Source organism: Oncorhynchus mykiss, chromosome 8, assembly GCF_013265735.2.
Source record: "Oncorhynchus mykiss isolate Arlee chromosome 8, USDA_OmykA_1.1, whole genome shotgun sequence".
NCBI classification, from domain to species: domain Eukaryota; kingdom Metazoa; phylum Chordata; class Actinopteri; order Salmoniformes; family Salmonidae; genus Oncorhynchus; species Oncorhynchus mykiss.
Window position 1 is genome coordinate 78,195,499 of NC_048572.1, and position 19,690 is coordinate 78,215,188.

The window sequence follows — 19,690 nt, forward strand, 5'->3', positions numbered from 1 at the left end:
GTCACTGATCTGAAGTGACCTTATTGCTAGGAACACCTGTCCACACATGGTAGATCACTGAATAGTACCTCAAGGTGTGAGGGGAGAAAGGAAGGCTGCAGTTGAAAAGTATTGGAACAGAGCCTTCTGTTAATTTGTTCACAGACAATGGACGTTAATTAACAGGGTTGACCACTGAGACAGACCGGTACTAACAGGGTTGACCACTGAGACAGACCGGTACTAACAGGGTTGACCACTGAGAGACCGGTACCAACAGGGTTGACCACTGAGAAAGACCGGTACTAACAGGGTTGACCACTGAGACAGACCGGTACTAACAGGGTTGACCACTGAGAAAGACCGGTACTAACAGGGTTGACCACTGAGACAGACCGGTACTAACAGGGTTGACCACTGAGACAGACCGGTACTAACAGGGTTGACCACTGGGACAGACCGGTACTAACAGGGTTGACCACTGAGACAGACTGGTAGTAACAGGGTTGACCACTGAGACAGACCGGTACTAACAGGGTTGACCACTGTGACAGACCGGTACTAACAGGGTTGACCACTGAGACAGACCGGTACTAACAGGGTTGACCACTGAGACAGACCGGTACTAACAGGGTTGACCACTGAGACAGACTGGTACTAACAGGGTTGACCACTGAGACAGACTGGTACTAACAGGGTTGACCACTGAGACAGACCGGTACTAACAGGGTTGACCACTGAGACAGACTGGTACTAACAGGGTTGACCACTGTGACAGACCGGTACTAACAGGGTTGACCACTGAGACAGACCGGTACTAACAGGGTTGACCACTGAGACAGACCGGTACTAACAGGGTTGACCACTGAGACAGACCGGTACTAACAGGTTTGACCACTGAGAAAGACCGGTACTAACAGGGTTGACCACTGAGACAGACCGGTACTAACAGGGTTGACCACTGAGACAGACCGGTACTAACAGGGTTGACCACTGAGACAGACCGGTAGTAACAGGTTTGACCACTGAGAAAGACCGGTACTAACAGGGTTGACCACTGAGACAGACTGGTACTAACAGGGTTGACCACTGAGACAGACTGGTACTAACAGGGTTGACCACTGAGACAGACCGGTAGTAACAGGTTTGACCACTGAGAAAGACCGGTACTAACAGGGTTGACCACTGAGAAAGACCGGTACTAACAGGGTTGACCACTGAGAAAGACCGGTACTAACAGGGTTGACCACTGAGACAGACCGGTACTAACAGGGTTGACCACTGAGACAGACCGGTAGTAACAGGTTTGACCACTGAGAAAGACCGGTACTAACAGGGTTGACCACTGAGACAGACCGGTACTAACAGGGTTGACCACTGAGACAGACCGGTACTAACAGGGTTGACCACTGAGACAGACTGGTAGTAACAGGGTTGACCACTGAGACAGACTGGTACTAACAGGGTTGACCACTGAGACAGACTGGTACTAACAGGGTTGACCACTGAGACAGACCGGTACTAACAGGGTTGACCACTGAGAAAGACCGGTACTAACAGGGTTGACCACTGAGACAGACCGGTACTAACAGGGTTGACCACTGAGACAGACCGGTAGTAACAGGTTTGACCACTGAGAAAGACCGGTACTAACAGGGTTGACCACTGAGACAGACCGGTACTAACAGGGTTGACCACTGAGACAGACCGGTACTAACAGGGTTGACCACTGAGACAGACTGGTAGTAACAGGGTTGACCACTGAGACAGACTGGTACTAACAGGGTTGACCACTGAGACAGACCGGTACTAACAGGGTTGACCACTGAGACAGACCGGTACTAACAGGGTTGACCACTGAGACAGACCGGTACTAACAGGGTTGACCACTGAGACAGACCGGTACTAACAGGGTTGACCACTGAGACAGACCGGTACTAACAGGGTTGACCACTGAGACAGACCGGTACTAACAGGGTTGACCACTGAGACAGACCGGTACTAACAGGGTTGACCACTGAGACAGACCGGTACTAACAGGGTTGACCAAAAAAACAAGGTTGACTACTGTTCTATAGACGTAGACCGGAGAGAAAAGAACAAGCAACACATTCTGCAGCTGTTTGGGTTTGAACACATAGTGTCTGGAAGCCCTGGATGAAATAGCTACTAGCTGCCATATTGGATACATTTATTACTCTCGCTGTTGTCACCAATGAGAATGTTAAACACCTGAAAATGTAGTGTGTGTGCTCATAGGAAGCCCTGTGTTTAATCTGGTTTATCATGGCTTGTCTCATTCTATTAATACATCTGTATATGTTCAAAGGGCTACATACTACAACTGTGTACCGTACCAACAAAACCAACCTGTCCACATCATACTTAAAAACACCATAGGAGAGAGGCAGTTGATGTGAACTTACTAGAAAGAAAATACACAGAAAACATATCTCCCAGGATGCCACTGCCGCATGGGCTGGGTGATCCGGGGTTAGACTAGGAGAAAAAGAGCTTAGCTGGGGGAGTTGAGGTGGGGGCTAAAAACGTTACAATGTGTCGCTCAAGGTTTGCAGTGCACAGAGATACGGCTCATTCTGACGCCCCTTAATACTGGGGACGGGCCGCCTCCTCTTAACCAAGATCCCTATTGGCAGAGACATTCCTGTGTGTGTGTGACATCACCAAGACCAATATACTCCTGTTGGACTTCAACACACATAGAGAGAGAGACACACAGACAGACAGAAAGAGAAAAAGAGAGACAGACAGACGAGAAGTCAGGGGCAGACCGGGCCACAGTTTACGGTGAAAAACCCAAAACCTTTCTAAAAAATATTTAGCTGTCCAAATCAGATAGAAGATCTGGGTGGACTGGGTTTAGTTTGTCATGTGGATGGCTAGGTGTCTACACTGAGCTCCACAAGGGGAAGAAAGAGGAATGGAGCCCAAAACAAGACATGTTTGTTTCAATTACACATTCTGTTGTCAGCTGAGCATTCGACGTGGAATACAACAGTAGGGTTTAATACAAGGCTCGGCTTCATTCAATCGAACCAGAAACAAAGCCCAACTCTGGAACTATTGAAGGAGAGAGGGGAGGGTAGATAGGAAGAGAGGGTTTGAGAGAAAGACAGACCAACGGGGACTGAGTAACTGACCTATGGCATTACTACTTCCTTAAATAACTTAACTATTATATTATTCCTATACTGGTCATTAAAACCAAGACACCGAATATCACTTTTTGAACAGTATAAATATCTTAAGTGTTTCAGTCTTCATTCATAACATCTATGAGGTCCCTCAGCCTTGTCTCATATGTGTCTCTTTCTGTGCCTGTTTTAAAGTCAGTTCCAGGCTCATACCACAATCCCAAAGCCTTTCCTCTACATCACTATACTACAGCATGAGAGAAAGAGAGAGAACAGAGAAGACCAGAAAAACAGTGTTTCATATCCTGTCAAAGAACATCGGAAAGAAACCAGAAAGGTGCAGGTCTAGGCAGCTCCGTCGAAAAATATCTGTTATTAATTACAAAAGTGGCAAAGGAAAAGGATTGTGAAAGAAGCAGGCAGAGATATCTGAAGAAGAAGACGCGAGGGAATGAAAACTATACAGACAGACAACCTAGAGGCTGAGTCCTGAAGGCTTGTCCAGGTCAGAATGAAGGCCTGAAGATAGATAAGACACAAGTCCACCGTGAAATCTCTTGATCCCAGCCCAACTACTTCTGCAGTCTGCAGAATGAACCAAAATCAGCCCGTCTGGAAATAATAATAATAATTATTACTACCATTATTCTTGTCATAGTTATTATAATTAAATCAACATCTTTATAGTGTCATTTCTAATATTGTAATCATTATAGCCCATCCTATTAGCAAAGATTGTTGGTGTCCATTCCTCCACAGTTGATGCCCCACTGCAGTTCTGTTGGATAGTCAGAGAGGGAAAAAAGTGATGTTTTTTAAGATGACACCCTCCTCCTCTCACCTCCACTTCTCTCCCTTGTCTTTGGGTGGGGGTTCATTAGGAGAAGATGCGGATGCACTGTGTGGCAGGGATGTGGCAGACAGGGCATTCGGGCTCAGCGGACTGGCAGATCTGTCCGGCGCAGTCCATACAAAAGAGGTTGTGGCCGCAGGGCACCAGGGCCGCTGTCACCTCACTCTCAAAGCACACAAAACAGTCCCTGCTCCCGCCCCCTGGCCCTACACCAATCAGACCTACAGCCCCAGAGCCTGCCGCAGGCTTCAGCCGGCCCAGCATGCCAGAGGCCAGGCCCACTCCACTGCCCCCGCCCTCCGAGTCTGTGGGAGAGCCTCCGGGCAGGGAGGAGGCTGAGCAGGAGGAGTAACCAGTGGATGAGCCTCCGGAGCTGGAGCTAGATCCTCCGGAGATGGTCCCTGCACCAGTACCGCCCGACTGCAGCCATGAGAGGGCACTGAGGGGGTCGCTCTGGGCCCGGCGGGCCATAGGATGATCCAGGGGTCCCACCACGGCGTCGGGGGGCAGGGTGGGGGACAGGCGGGGTGTGATGGCGCCTCCACTCAGGCCGCTGCTGTTTCGGCGGAGAGGTTGCTGCTGGGAGGAGCCTGGGACCTTCCCTCCTCCTCCATTGACGAAGGGTGCCCAGATGTTGGCGGCGCTGAACTCAAAGCCCAGCTCCTCAGAGGGGAGGCCAGGGGTGAACACGCCTCCTCCAGCGCTGCTGGAGCCTGTGCTGAAGGGGCTGGTTGGGCTGTCTCCCTCTGTGGCCCTCCTGGGGGCGCTGTAGCTCTCAGAGCCCATCCCTCCCTTATGTTGATGGTAGGAGGCCAAGGAGGACAGCTTCCTCCCAGATGAGTGGTGCATGGCCAGCGGGAGGGGCGGTGGTGGAGGAGGAGGTGGGGGTGGAGGGGCAGCATGGTGGTTGTTGGCCCGAGACCAGAGAGCAGCGCCCAGCGAGCCCAGGCCCTCTAAGCTAACGTCGGTTCCGTTGGTGTGAAAGTCGTTGTCTCCCTGGAGGTCCACGAAGGCCCCGGTCCGCAAGGTGATGTGCGTCTCGATCTCCTCCCGGGCTCGGTCCACATTCTCTGGCATGCCCGTCACCTCGAACACAGGGTCCTTTTCCCGGCTGGGTGTCACGATGTAGGTGTGGGTCTGCTGCTGGATGCGCTTGATGGTCGCCCCCTTGGGACCAACCACTAACCCAACCACACGGTACGGCACCCGAACCTGCACCAGGGGAGGAAATAAGAGTAAGGGCTTTCCAGACCACGTGACCTGACCATGTAAAACTATGGAGGAAATTACATACCCATAAAAACAGGTGATGAATCACAGTGTACTGAGTGTACTGGCAGAGCAGTAAAACAATACCAAGAACTGCCATTTAAATGGAACTGAACGGTTGTGAACTAAGTGTATGAAAGTAGATATTATCATGGCCTCTATTGAACGTGGGGGCATTTTAGCTAACCCATATTTGTATATCTCCACAGGTATTTGTGATGCTGGCTACTGGCAAAGGCTCCCTTTCACCTGGTTAAATAAACAGGTTACTGTATCTCCCACTGTGGTTGTCGTACCTGTATGGTGGTCTGACCAGGCAGGTGTGGGGGTCCTGGGATTGCTCCCCCCGTCCCGGGTGCTCCTGTGCCCGTGGCCCCAGCCTTGCAGCGGGACGCCCGGATCATGGAGAAGTGCTCGGCCGCCGAGACGATCTCCCGCTTGGCCATCTCCACATCTTCCCTGCGCCCTGTCACGATGAACACGGGCTCCTCGCCCCTCACCGGTGTCTTTATGTAGGTGTTGGTCTTTGCACGCAGTGCCTTGATCTTACAGCCTGGGGCAGAGAGATGGAAAGGTGAGGAAGCGGGGAAATAACAATGTTGGCCAATTGTGTTTAGCAGAGTTGAGAATTAATCATTTTCAATAGGGGAATTTTTGTGTAAAGTAATGGTTGTTTCATAAACTGAAGATGAACAATACATAAAATATAGTTACTAACTTGATTCAGAGAATAGGACTTCGTGGACAAATGTTTACTAAACTGGTTAAAATAATCTGTCCGCACTGCATTCACTGGTTGACAAACAGCCTGGCAAAAATATATATTTCATTATGTAGGCCTGTAATTTATTAGCCTCGTAGCATTTATAATGCTAACCCAAGGACCACTGCACTGTTTCTTTAAATATGGACAGTTCGCTCTCATCAACCAATAGGATGGGACGTGTGTGATGTCATTCTGGGAGGCAGAAAGCATGGCATTTTCAAACAAAGAGAACAATGCCATAACGTAGCCACAACGGCGAACCAAGCATAGTACTCAATATTGTGCGCAGAGAGAAAATGTGTATGTATTTTGAAAAACGGCCAAGAGCGGTCGACTGGGCTGGATGCTGGGCGAAAACACCGCCCAGTCCCGTGTTATGCGCGGCGGCCATCCCAACTGCCTCGCTTTAGGGCCGAGCATGAATTACATAAAATTACTACAAATCTAATTTGAACGTGGACGTAAATATAAACACCAGACATATTGTTTAAAATTGGTGACTTCTGTCGCGCATATCGCTAAATTACTCGATAGGCTTCTTTTGTTTGGTGCAGCCTGCTAGACATGTCCAGACTCCCGACAATCTGCCGCTTTGTCTGACCCTCTCCCACCCCTCCCCCTCCCTGCTACCCATGCACCATACACAACCAATAACATCTGTAGTTGATTTAACACTGCTGTAAGGACATGCAAATAAGGCCAGTAAATCATTATGTCTACATGTATTATGCGAATAAACAACATCCACTGTACACATCAATAACAACTCTCATAATAACACCAGACGCTGATACGTTTCAGAGACATATCACCCCCCAAACAAAGGAAGGCTGTCTGGTGCATGGTCCTATGCATTCGTGGTTATGAGAGGGGTAGTTTGTAATAACTAGACCATAACATCTATAACGTTAGCTTTAATATCTTATGAACTAGCTAGCTACGGTCAAACCATATAGGTAAACAAAAGTGGGGGAAATTCTTACCTTGTCTTCCCACTATTTCAGCAACGTGCTCGGAGCTGGGCACAGGTACGCATTCGGTCATGTTGACACTCCTTTTACGATTGCAGATAATTGAGTTTTGTTCCCCGAGCATGGAGTGAGAGTGCGGGCCAGCCATGTGGTACCCGCCCGATCCATAGTACTCTGGAGACGGGGAGCAGGACGTCGGGGATTCCCGGGAGCCTCCTGTGTGCTCCAGCAACTGCAGGTTGACATAACCGCCGTTGCAATTCTCGGAGACCGGACCCTGGTTCTCGTCGAGTGGGTCAACGTGCCCTCCACCACCGCCCCCACAGTCCACCTTCTCCAGGGCCATAAGTGACAGCTGGTCCATGGCGAAGCGGAGAACCTCCTGATGGCCCTCGTCCCGGGACTCCTGATCCGTTTCTCGGGGCAGGCTGACCCCGTTGTGCTGGCTGCTCACTACCATGTCGTGGTCCATAATCTCGGGGTGGAATAAGGGGCTAGGCATAGTCCCCGAGGATGAACATCCGATCTTGGGTCGCCTGTGGGTGTAAAAGCGCTCTTTTCTGGGAGAGGCAAACAAAGGGAGTTTCAGCACAAAACGTTTTTAGCCATAAGTTTTAGAAAACACACGAATGAAATGTACTAAAAGTTGTAAAAACATTTGCTCTCATATAGCTAGTTAGTTCTGTAACTAAATAGGTTAGTGTGTTGTTCGTCTTGGACGCCGTTCCCTTCAAGCCTGCTTTGTCTGTGTGTTTCATTCCGTCTCACTGTCTGGCAAAAATAGTCTGTGTGACTGACTGGTCATCTTGTTGAAATGTGCATCATACATATTTTAATAAGCCAATATTAAATATTCCATAACAATGAACACTAGATCATTCTATTTTGTCTATTCAATCGGTATCATCCCGAAAAGGGAGCATCACATTTGGGAAAGCGCTAATCTGTTAGCTAGCTATAGTACGCTAGTTAGCAAACTAGCTAGTTCCACAGTTGAGTCAGTCACGTTGTCGTCCCCTTTGTTTGGGAGTACCACAGATAGCTAACGTTAGTTGGAAAGCAAAGCAGAAATTCTTCCGTTAAATAATTTGTCTAAGCCAAATACTTTTTTTTGGAGGGGGGGGGGGGGGTAAAATATCTTGAAATGTACTTTACCCTTTGGCCAACTCCCGATTTTATTGAGTTCCTCTCTTTTGATTCTTGAAGGAATGGTGAGTGGCGACCAGTGCGCTAATGCTAGCTAGCTCGCTAAATTGGGGGGCGTTGGAGAAAATGTTTAAAAACGAATGAGAAGGGACAGGCTGTCGATGAGAACCTATTCCAGCCGGATGTCGTTTAGCGGCCCGTCATCTTTCGTATCGGTTCGTAGTTTATTACATTTTAATGCACATACCTCCCGAAAATTGTATCTGGATCTAGCTAACCTCTTTCTCTTAGCTGTTCCCTGGTCCGCCGCCTTTGTCTCGCCAGGCGCACGCCGCTCTGCCTGTCTCGCACACAGAACTGACGTCACCCGCGACACAACAATGGGTTCAAAGGCCAAGGCACGCACGCCACGATCGATTTTGTTATTTTATACCTCAGTGATTGTGCTGGTGGATAATTTTCCACATTGGAAATTGATAAAGTAGATTATAATTTGTCTGCTGGTTCCGTGTCAGTTTTTGAAAACGTCGTGGGAAATTGACAGTTATGGATGCTAAGATGGTGTCACAGGTTGGGTAGAGTGGGTTATTGGGAAAATGGAGACAAAATAACCTATCAACCTCAACATTTTTGTCAAGGGTAGCAGTTCAAGATCACCAGCTGTGTCTGAAGGTCTAGAGCGAAAGCAATGTCCCCGTTATTGTGTGGGTGCCTGTCAACCCCTTGAGGTTGACCAAATGGGACAATAACTGAATAATAGATGCCAGATTCCATGTAGTCTCTAGAATAATACATTAATTATCCATTATTGATTGCTATACAAACTCAAGCTTCAACTTCTGATGCTCACATTGACCTACCTACAGAACCACTAAGTAGCCTACAAAACCAGACACGTCTGGTGAGGAGTCTTCTCCGTCTGCTGATCTCACATAGCAAGCATCTAAAAGAACACATGACAAGACTGCATTTATTTTTGTTATAGAACAATTAATTGCTTGATGTTTGACTTACAAATTTTAAAAACAGGCAATGGTAACAAATCCCTCTGAGGAAAAACTAAATGTTTTTTTTTTTTTTTACTACAAAGCATAATTTGAACAATTACAATTCATGGGGGGGTTCCTACTTTTTCCAGACATCTTCATATGACAGTGAATGATCTTCGCATTCCTACCTCAAATCAAGAACAGGTTAACGTAAATATTTAAAAATCTGTTAAATAACTACAGCATAATTGTGACTTGCCACAAAGTTTAAAAAATAAAAATAAATCCCAAATAGGCAACTATCTGAGTAATGGCACAGTCTACGTCAGCCTTCACATCTATTGACAGTTCAATGTAACACGAAAGCAAAAATACATCTACTAAGATTAGCACCATTTTGAACTTATAGGTAGGTACATGTGAGCCATGCGAGTCAATGCAACCGCTGTGCAGAGCACTGCTCTTCGACTATTCAGACTACATTGTATGAAGAACACCAAACCAAATAAGATAGGGATAACAAGACCTATAGGACATATCAGGTCATATGATGCACGTTTATCTATGACTGATTCCTGACGCAACAGGTAGTCTTTTGCTAAGTCCATTTTGAGCCACCAACTTATCTTACAGTATGTGGTCACTTGCCCAATCCGCACCCCTCTAATTCTCCACTAGTGACAGTGGAACCAGGGCAACACAAGACAGAGCTAGATGGAACCTTTCAAATGCAATGGACTGAGTGGTGCCCCACAAACACACTGTTCTTCACTCTAAACACCCCCTCTCTCTCAAGCACACAGACAAACTTTAGCAAGTTTAAGGTCGAAACAGAGTTAAGAGTATTCACAAAAGGTAAGACTAAGTTGTCTAAAGCATCATACATACTTGTCCACATTCCAGACAATTATTGAGGGTAAAAATAAGAGAACTGAAACATTGAACTGCAAAGCCTTGTCTAAGGTCTTAATTTCTTCCCCCCTTCCCATCTAAAATCAATTTAAATTGGTCGAATGGATTAAATTGTAGTTGGCCGACTTCCAGACAGAAAGACCTATGTGGAGATCCCAGTGGGAGAGAGGATCCTTCATGTTGACCGATGCTAGTCAGATCCTGGTGAATATCCTGTACATGTATGGGTAGAATACAGTGTTCCAGGCAGCCCTCTGTAGTATTCACCAACCCCGTAGGAGAGAAATGATCACAAGTAAATCAATAAGTTTGTCTATAGCATGTTGGTATTGTCACATAATTATGTTAATGTTTTAATTCTGGACATTTTAATTCTGGACATTATTCATTCTCTCCCTACGTAAAGTATTATGAACAAACTCACAGAACACAACATTGTAAAAGACAAAGTAACCTCAAGCTATCTATTTTTACACTGCTCTGCTGTACCTTGGCTATACACCCTCCTTGTCCTCCTGCTAAGGTTTGCGCCTTCTTCAGAGCATCTGCCTTATTGGTGGATTCCTCTATGTGAACCAACATGTCCGCCATCAGAGTGTTCCTCCAGCCTCCTCACATTGTGGACCAGGTCCTCCTGCTTCCTACAGACACCACATGGTGGGAGAGGGGTTAGGGAGCAATGATTGATGACAGTCCTCTTGGCAGGGTTGACGACAAGGCCCCACAGTAGCTGGGTGTTGTTGTGCCCTACCACAGGGTTTATGTGTACTCTACCGGACGTCGTCATCGGTAACCATGAAGGCCTTGCAGAGCGGCTGGGCGGTGTTGAGCCATACCCCAGGGTTCTTCTCCACAGCTGCGTTCAGCTGACCAGTGACAGGGTTGGGGCTGGTGTGTAGGGCGCTGGAGATTGCTGAGAGCAAGGTCTTGTCTGAACACACAGGCCCAACACCTGGGGATGGGGACATACACAGGGTCAGATAAAACCCAACAATTTTGTGTGTGTTTATGTGTATATATTCGCTGCTGTGTGTACTCAACATGTAGGCCCCTGGGAAGGTCAGTGTACCTACCCTGTAGGCCCCTGGGAAGGTCCATGGTTTTCACCAGCTTTTCTGCAATTTCAAAAGCACTCAGACCACCTTCCTCTCCCAAAACAGCTGAGGACCAACACTGTGTAAAGAACTAGACATTGGACTCTGCGTGGATCACTTAATGTGAATCATACATTTAAATCGCAGCCACTCAGAGCATCTCAAAATGTTTAGCCACATTACAGGAATGATTTAACAAGCTTTGATTAAGCTTGTTAAATTGAGTGACTCATCCCAATAATACGCTTTTGAGGGCTAGGCCAGAGTAGAGGACTTCATCTCCCTACCATATGGCAGCAATAACATAACAGTATCATTGTATCACAACCAATAAGAGCCGAGCATCACTGGACTCACCTGTCTTGGTTGGTCGACAGCCTTGTGGGGGTCTGTCTTTACTTTGTTGCTAGGGTGATTGGTCACCTTGGTGACAGGCTGTTTAAAGATAGATACTGTCTGTCTGACTGGTAAGGTCGTGTTCAGGTCCGGCTTAACCTTCAAAACAGACAGAGAAACAGGTCAGGGATCATTGTTCAACGGTCAAACAGATTACACATGATCCTGGTCTACAAAACCCTCTCTCACCTTGATCTGATGGTTGTTGTCATAGCGATGCTTGTGCCGGTTCCTTTGACGCTTATTCATGAGCATCCTTCCTGCACGGGGTTCAATGGCGTGCACCTAAATGGTGTTGCCCAAGTAACGAGCTAGCTGGGGCAAGCTCAGGAATCTCTTTCCAGGGTCACTAAATGAGGCAGTAAGACAGGACAGCAACAACATTAGCATTGAATTGAGGCAATAACCTGAGGGCAGCTTATCAGCAACCTGCAGTTACAACTTTAATGAGGGCACTGAGGACAAAACAATATGTTATGAACAGTCAAAATCATGTTTTTCATGAAATTTTATATTTTAAGGAAGCCAGAACAAAGTATGAAAAATGATTGTTGCTTTATTTCTTTAAAAAAACACTTTCTCCCCAACTGGTAGATATATTTGTCCCATCGGTGCAACTCCCGTACAAACTCGGGAGAGGCGAAGGTCGAGGGCAATGCGTCCTCCAAAACACAACCCAACCAAGCCGCACTGCTTCTTGACACACAGCCGCACCAATGTCGGAGGAAACACTATACAACTGGCGACAGTGTCAGCGTGCATGCGCCCGGACCACCACAGGAGTTGCTAGAGCGCCATGGGACAAGGAAATCCCGACCAGCCAATTGAGGCGATAACCTGAGGGCAGCCCTCCCCTAACCTGGACAATTGTGAGCCTCCTCATGGGTCTCCCGGTCCCATGTGCTGTGAACCGCATCACAAGAGACATTCCAAAACTGGAGCTCTCTGTGTGTGATGTGTGTATATATGTATATATACTGCTCAAAAAAATAAAGGGAACACTTAAACAACACAATGTAACTCCAAGTCAATCACACTTCTGTGAAATCAAACTGTCCACTTACTGTCCGCAACACTGATTGACAATACATTTCACATGCTGATGTGCAAATGGAACAGTTGAACAGTACAACAGTTGGAAATGATAGGCATTTAGCAAGACACCCCCAATAAAGGAGTGGTTCTGCAGGTGATAACCACCTGCTTCCTGGCTGAAGTTTTGTTCACTTTTTATTTTTTATTATTTTTTTGAATTTTACCCCTTTTTCTCCCCAATTTCGTGGTATCCAATTGTTGTAGTAGCTACTATCTTGTCTCATCGCTACAACTCCCGTACGGGCTCGGGAGAGACGAAGGTTGAAAGTCATGCGTCCTCCGATACACAACCCAACCAAGCCGCACTGCTTCTTAACACAGCACGCATCCAACCCGGAAGCCAGCCGCACCAATGCGCCGGAGGAAACACAGTGCACCTTGGTTAGCGCACACTGCGCCCAGCCCGCCACAGGAGTCGCTGGTGCGCGATGAGACAAGGACACCCCTACCGACCAAGCCCTCCCTAACCCGGGCGACGCTAGGCCAATTGTGCGTCGCCCCACGGACCTCCCGGTCGCGGCCGGTTACGACAGAGCCTGGGCGCGAACCCAGGGACTCTGATGGCACAGCTGGCGCTGCAGAACAGCGCCCTTAACCACTGCGCCACCCGGGAGGCCGTTTTGGTCACTTTTGAATGCTGGCGGTGCTTTCACTCTAGTGGTAGCATGAGACGGAATGCACATCAATGCGAGCTGTGGCAAGAAGGTTTGCTGTGTCTGTCAGCGTAGTGTCCAGAGCATGGAGGCGCTACCAGGAGACAGGCCAGTACATCAGGAGACGTGGAGGAGGCCGTAGGAGGGCAACAACCCAGCAGCAGGACCGCTACCTCCGCCTTTGTGCATGTAGGAGCAGGAGAAGCACTGCCAGAGCCCTGCAAAATGACCTCCAGCAGGCCACAAATGTGCATGTGTCTGCTCAAACGGTCAGAAACAGACTCCATGATGGGGGTATGAGGGCCCGACGTCCACAGGTGGGGGTTGTGCTTACTTTTGCCAGTGAACACCAAGATTGGCAAATTCGCCACTGGCGCCCTGTGCTCTTCACAGATGAAAGCAGGTTCACACTGTGCAGATGTGACAGACGTGACAGTCTGGAGACGCCGTGGAGAACGTTCTGCTGCCTGCAACATCCTCCAGCATGACCGGTTTGGCGGTGGGTCAGTCATGGTGTGGGGTGGCATTTCTTTGGGGGGCCGCACAGCCCTCCATGTGCTCGCCAGAGGTAGCCTGACTGCCATTAGGTACCGAGATGAGATCCTCAGACCCCTTGTGAGGCCATATGCTGGTGCGGTTGGCCCTGGGTTCCTCCTAATGCAAGACAATGCTAGACCTCATGTGGCTGGAGTGTGTCAGCAGTTCCTGCAGGAGGAAGGCATTGATTCTATGGACTGGTCCGCCCGTTCCCCAGACCTGAATCCAATTGAGCACATCTGGGACATCATGTCTCGCTCCATCCACCAACGCCACGTTGCACCACAGACTGTCCAGGAGTTGACGAATGCTTTAGTCCAAGTCTGGGAGGAGATCCCTCAGGAGACCATCCGCCACCTCATCAGGAGCATGCCCAGGCGTTGTAGGGAGGTCATACAGGCCACAAACACTACTGAGCCTCATTTTGTTTTAAGGACATTACATCAAAGTTGGATCAGCCTGTAGTGTGGTTTTCCACTTTAATTTTGAGCGTGACTCCAAATCCAGGCCTCCATGGGTTGATACATTTGATTTCCATTGATCATTTTTGTGTGATTTTGTTGTCAGCACATTCAACTATGTAAAGAAAAAAGTATTTAATAAGAATATTTCATTCATTCAGATCTAGGATGTGTTATTTTAGTGTTCCCTTTATTTTTTTGAGCAGTGTGTGTGTGTGTGTATATATACAGTGCCTTGCGAAAGTATTCGCCCCCTTGAACTTTGCGACCTTTTGCCCCTTACTTTCAGTGCAGCAAACTCTCTCCAGAAGTTCAGTGAGGATCTCTGAATGATCCAATGTTGACCTAAATGACTAATGATGATAAATACAATCCACCTGTGTATAATCAAGTCTCCATATAAATGCACAAGCACTGTGATAGTCTCAGTGGTCCGTTAAAAGCGCAGAGAGCATCATGAAGAACAAGGAACACACCAGGCAGGTCCGAGATACTGTTGTGAAGAAGTTTAAAGCCGGATTTGGATACAAAAAGATTTCCCAAGCTTTAAACATCCCAAGGAGCACTGTGCAAGCGATAATATTGAAATGGAAGGAGTATCAGACCACTGCAAATCTACCAAGACCTGGCCGTCCCTCTAAACTTTCAGCTCATACAAGGAGAAGACTGATCAGAGATGCAGCCAAGAGGCCCATGATCACTCTGGATGAACTACAGAGATCTACAGCTGAGGTGGGAGACTCTGTCCATAGGACAACAATCAGTTGTATATTGCACAAATCTGGCCTTTATGGAAGAGTGGCAAGAAGAAAGCCATTTCTTAAAGATATCCATAAAAGTGTCGTTAAAAGTTTGCCACAAGCCACCTGGGAGACACACCAAACATGTGGAAGAAGGTGCTCTGGTCAGATGAAACCAAAATGGAACTTTTTGGCAACAATGCAAAACGTTATGTTTGGCGTAAAAGCAACACAGCTGAACACACCATCCCCACTGTCAAACATAGTGGTGGCAGCATCATGGTTTGGGCCTGCTTTTCTACAGCAGGGACAGGGAAGATGGTTAAAATTGATGGGAAGATGGATGGAGCCAAATACAGGACCATTCTGGAAGAAAACCTGATGGAGTCTGCAAAAGACCTGAGACTGGGACGGAGATTTGTCTTCCAACAAGACAATGATCCAAAACATAAAGCAAAATCTACAATGGAATGGTTCAAAAATAAACATATCCAGGTGCTAGAATGGCCAAGTCAAAGTCCAGACCTGAATCCAATCGAGAATCTGTGGAAAGAACTGAAAACTGCTGTTCACAAATGCTCTCCATCCAACCTCACTGAGCTCGAGCTGTTTTGCAAGGAGGAATGGGAAAAATGTTCAGTCTCTCGATGTGCAAAACTGATAGAGACATACCCCAAGCGACTTACAGCTGTAATCGCAGCAAAAGGTGGCGCTACAAAGTATTAACTTAAGGGGGCTTAATAATTTTGCACGCCCAATTTTTCAGTTTTTGATTTGTTAAAAAAGTTTGAAATATCCAATAAATGTCGTTCCACTTCATGATTGTGTCCCACTTGTTGTTGATTCTTCACAAAAAAATACAGTTTTATATCTTTATGTTTGAAGCCTGAAATGTGGCAAAAGGTTGCAAAGTTCAAGGGGGCCGAATACTTTCGCAAGGCACTGTATGTTTTTTTTTTTACCTCGTCTCTTGGGGATTCGATCTAGCAACCTTTCGGTTACTGGCCCAATGCTGTAACCACTAGGTTACCTGCTGCTTCTATATTTATTATTAAAAAATATATATATATAAAAAACAATTTTTAAATTGGTCATTCTGCCCCTGAACAAGGCAGTTAAACCACTGTTCCTAGGCCGTCATTGTAAATAAGAATTTGTTCTTAACTGACTTGCCTAGTTAAATAAAAGGTAAAAAAATTCATATCAGATGAAATTTCATTGTTGTTTGAGTTGATTTCTGTATCACCAAATTAGCTTGAGATGGTTTCACTGCAACACCACAAGTTGCTTGACAAAGGCGTGTCAAAGAGCTGTCAGTCAAAGCGAGCTCATGAATATAAATAAGCACATGAACCACACAGCCTGTCTTTTAAAACTTACTTGTAGTTAACCATGAGGGGGGGAAAAAAGTACTTTTCAGAAAGACTGTTCAGAAACTTCAATAATTGTTATTGTAGTTCAGGAAACTATCATTAGTGCATATTGAAACATGATACGAGTTGCATAGTTTTATTTGATTTTTTTAAAGAGCCTTGTATTGTGAGAAAAAAGGGCTTCGTGAAAGAACACTCACACTTGACTTTTTCCCTCCCTTACAAGCTCTTACTTCGCTGATAGCTACTGTATTGAGGAGAAATGTACTTACTATGACTGATGTGGTTGTCCCACCTAGCCATCTTATAATGTACGTCACTAAATGACTACAATCAAGTAAATGTTAATTATCAGAGAGCCTCAGCCGGCAAAAAAAAAACATCAGTAAACCATGAAAAGTTAGCTAGCGTAGTGTACTAGCTAACCAACAGCACGGTATAACCCTCACAATACTGTATTAGCTAAAAGTCCACATTATGAGAATCAATTAACATTGATGTAAACATTGATCGTTTTCAGGAGCATCAAATGCGCTAAGTATCATGGGTAAATGTGACTAACTAATCGAGAAATAGAGTAGTTATGACACATGGTGATTTGTTTGTCAGTCTCGAATGTTAAACTCACCCAAAAGACTCGTGACCGACACCTACTTGCTAATTAACGTTAGCTGAAACAATTACATGTGTGATCACCTGATACGGGAGGGCTGATAGTTTGTTATTAACAAACGATGGCTAGTAAGCGAAAGTTAGCAAATCAATGCCTTTTTTTTATGCAATCTGGAGACGGTGGTCTTAACTTTTGTTTTACAGTTTTAGCTAGTAAGAGGACGATTTCTTACTTTAGGGGCCAGCTAGCTACCAGGCTACTCCATCGAGTAACAAGAATGCCTGCCATACATACATACATACAAACGCTTTCCCTAATGAGATGTAAGCTTTTCCTGCAGACTTCGATAACGTTTTACCGTCTTTATGGTTACTACTTGTCCTTCTCAATACTATGTTGAGCAATTCGTTAAAACCCACATTTTTCTCGCCATGTTTGTTGCAGGTTATGATTGATGGATATTTGTCGATTAAGGTATCTGCATAGGATAGAAAAATGAGTCTAGAAATTAACGTTGTGGATCTTCTTTCTGCTCTCCAACATGGTGTAAATTGCAGACCGCAATTCGGGGCGTTTTTAAAATCAGGACACGCCCATTGGTGCATGTTATTTATCAGTCATTGATTATCAAGAAACTCATTGATTTCAGAAAATGCCCATTAGTGACTGCCATTGTTCGGTCCATTGGTCAGTTCCTGCACCGTCCCGCGCATAGCTCAATCATAGTTAATTTTTGCGCAATAGTGCCAGGCTGTTTATATCAGGGAGATTTCCGGAATTCCGATGTCTCCTTTTAAAATAATGCTTTAGATTTAGAAATTTGACAGTCTGTGGATGGCACATGGTGTAACAATGTTTATCAGAATGAGCATTTAGGATTTTGTACCACGATGAAACAGCACTAGTACACTTGACATTTACTCTTGTCAAACACCTCAAAATCTTATTGCACGTTAGGAGATACCGACAGGCTTCCACTTCCAGCCATTTCGCTAACGCTAGTTAGCATTGCCTTGCGAAAATACCTCTAATTTCCAGTGGTGTAAAAATACTTCGAAGTGCAACGAAGTGTATTTTTTTTGGGGGGGTATCTGTACTTTACTATTTTTATTTTGAAAACTTTTACTTCTCTACATTCCTAAATAAAAGTATGTACGTTTTACTCCATACACTTTCTTTGACACCCAAAAGTATTCCTTACATTTTGAATGCTTAGCTGGACAGTAAATTGGTCTAATTCACACACTTATCAAGAGAACATCCCCGGTCATTCCTACTGCCTCTGATCTGGTGGTCTCACTAAACACATGCTTCGTTTGTAAATTATTGTCTGAGTGTTGGTGTGCCTCTGGCTCTCGGTTAAAAAAAATGGTGCCCTATAGTTTGCTTAATATAAGGAATTTTAAATGATTTATACTTCTACCCTTGATACTTAAGTATATTCAAAACCAAACACTTTTGGACTTTTACTCATGCAGTATTGCACAGGGCAACTTTTAAGTCATTTTCTATTAAGGCATCTTTACTTTTACTCAAGTATGAAAATTGGGTACTTTTCCCACCACTGCTAATTTCATTCATACTGGACACAGACATAACAGCGGTATTCGTGAGTTCATCCGACTCTGGGGAAGGAGATAAAGTGCCTCATTGACAAAATCCCGAAGTATCTCTTTAGCAGTAATAATGTTTATTGAATGACCGTTCAAAGTTGAAAACATTACCAGTCTAACACTGACAAAACTACAATTAGACTGTATGTGTGTGAATTTCTGGAAAAGTGAGAGATTATAACAGTGGTGTCTTCAGCTATCCTCAGCTAGAAACCTCACCATCTTAAAACATGATCTCTACAAGTGATGTAGTGGTAAACTCTGATCGCTGTCTCTTAATTTTTCATCAAAAGGTGTGTAAACTGCATTTACCCTCCACTACACCACTGATCACTACAGTATAAACACAACATATAAAGTGTTGGTCATATGTTTCATGAGCTGAAAAAAAAAGATACCAGAAATGTTCCATACTCAAAAAAACATCCTCTAAAATGTGTTAACATCCCTGTTAGTGAGCATTTCTCCTTTGCCAAGATTATCCATCCACCTGTCAGGTGTGGCATATCAGAAGCTGATTAAACAGCGTGATCATTACACAATTGCACCTTGTGCTGGGGACAATAAAAGGCCATTCTAAAATATGCAGTTCTGTCACACAATGCCACAAATGTCTCAAGTTTTGATGGAGTGTGAAATTGGAATGCGGACTGCAGGAATGAACACCAGAGTTGTTACCAGAGCATTGTGCATTCATTTCTCTACGTCGTTTTAGAGAATTTGTCATTAAGTCCAACCAGCCTCATAACCGCAGACCACGTGTATGGCATTGTGTGGGTGAGCGTTTTGCTGATGTCAATGCTGTGAACAAAGTGCCCCATGGTGGCAGTGGGGTTATGGTATTGGCAGGCATAAGCTATGGACAACTAACACAATTGCATTTTATCGATGGCAATTTGAATGCACAGAAATACCGTGACGAGATCCTGAGGATTAATGTGAGGCCCATTTTTTTAAAAAAGATATCTGACTAAGATGCTTATCTCTATTACCAAGTCATGTGAAAGCCGTAGATTAGGGCACACACACCACACGGAAACTTGACTAGTTCAAAAGTTTGGGGTCACTTAGAAAT

At 45.6% G+C, this 19,690-nt stretch overlaps 2 protein-coding genes across 3 annotated transcripts; both read right to left on the reverse strand.

The window, feature by feature from the left end:
- Positions 1 to 1,904: 1,904 nt before the first annotated feature.
- On the reverse strand, positions 1,905 to 8,562 carry LOC110530692 (RNA-binding protein MEX3B). 2 transcript variants are annotated; one of them, XM_021613933.2, is made up of 4 exons: positions 8,418 to 8,562; positions 7,006 to 7,553; positions 5,553 to 5,809; positions 1,905 to 5,199 (listed from the first exon to the last, which is right to left on the reverse strand). In XM_021613933.2, the coding sequence occupies exons 2-4, from the start codon at positions 7,493 to 7,495 to the stop codon at positions 4,012 to 4,014; spliced, it is 1,935 nt and encodes a 644-aa protein (XP_021469608.1). In that variant the 5' UTR covers positions 7,496 to 7,553; positions 8,418 to 8,562; the 3' UTR covers positions 1,905 to 4,011. The 2 variants fall into 2 exon arrangements, with proteins under 2 accessions (XP_021469608.1, XP_021469607.1); XM_021613932.2 differs by having other exon boundaries at positions 8,149 to 8,492.
- On the reverse strand, positions 8,149 to 17,535 carry mbd3a (methyl-CpG binding domain protein 3a). Its single transcript, XM_036986347.1, has 7 exons — positions 17,422 to 17,535; positions 11,720 to 11,879; positions 11,492 to 11,629; positions 11,114 to 11,213; positions 10,792 to 10,992; positions 10,530 to 10,681; positions 8,149 to 10,294 (listed from the first exon to the last, which is right to left on the reverse strand). Exons 2-5 carry the CDS (start codon positions 11,783 to 11,785, stop codon positions 10,811 to 10,813), a joined length of 486 nt encoding a protein of 161 aa, XP_036842242.1. The 5' UTR covers positions 11,786 to 11,879; positions 17,422 to 17,535; the 3' UTR covers positions 8,149 to 10,294; positions 10,530 to 10,681; positions 10,792 to 10,810.
- Between the last annotated feature and the right edge of the window lie 2,155 nt (positions 17,536 to 19,690).

What these genes read in the sequence shown, in the direction of transcription:
- LOC110530692 (XM_021613933.2), bottom strand. Translation starts at nt 7,495, where the DNA reads ATGCCTAGCCCCTTATTCCACCCCGAGATTATGGACCACGACATGGTA. An exon ending in TGAAATAGTGGGAAGACAAG is followed by an intron (nt 5,810 to 7,005) that starts GTAAGAATTTCC and finishes TCTCTGCCCCAG; the next exon opens with GCTGTAAGATCAAGGCACTG. An exon ending in CTGGTCAGACCACCATACAG is followed by an intron (nt 5,200 to 5,552) that starts GTACGACAACCA and finishes CCCCTGGTGCAG; the next exon opens with GTTCGGGTGCCGTACCGTGT.
- mbd3a (XM_036986347.1), bottom strand. Translation starts at nt 11,785, where the DNA reads ATGCTCATGAATAAGCGTCAAAGGAACCGGCACAAGCATCGCTATGAC. An exon ending in ACAACAACCATCAGATCAAG is followed by an intron (nt 11,630 to 11,719) that starts GTGAGAGAGGGT and finishes TCTGTTTTGAAG; the next exon opens with GTTAAGCCGGACCTGAACAC. An exon ending in CTGTCGACCAACCAAGACAG is followed by an intron (nt 11,214 to 11,491) that starts GTGAGTCCAGTG and finishes TTCTTTACACAG; the next exon opens with TGTTGGTCCTCAGCTGTTTT.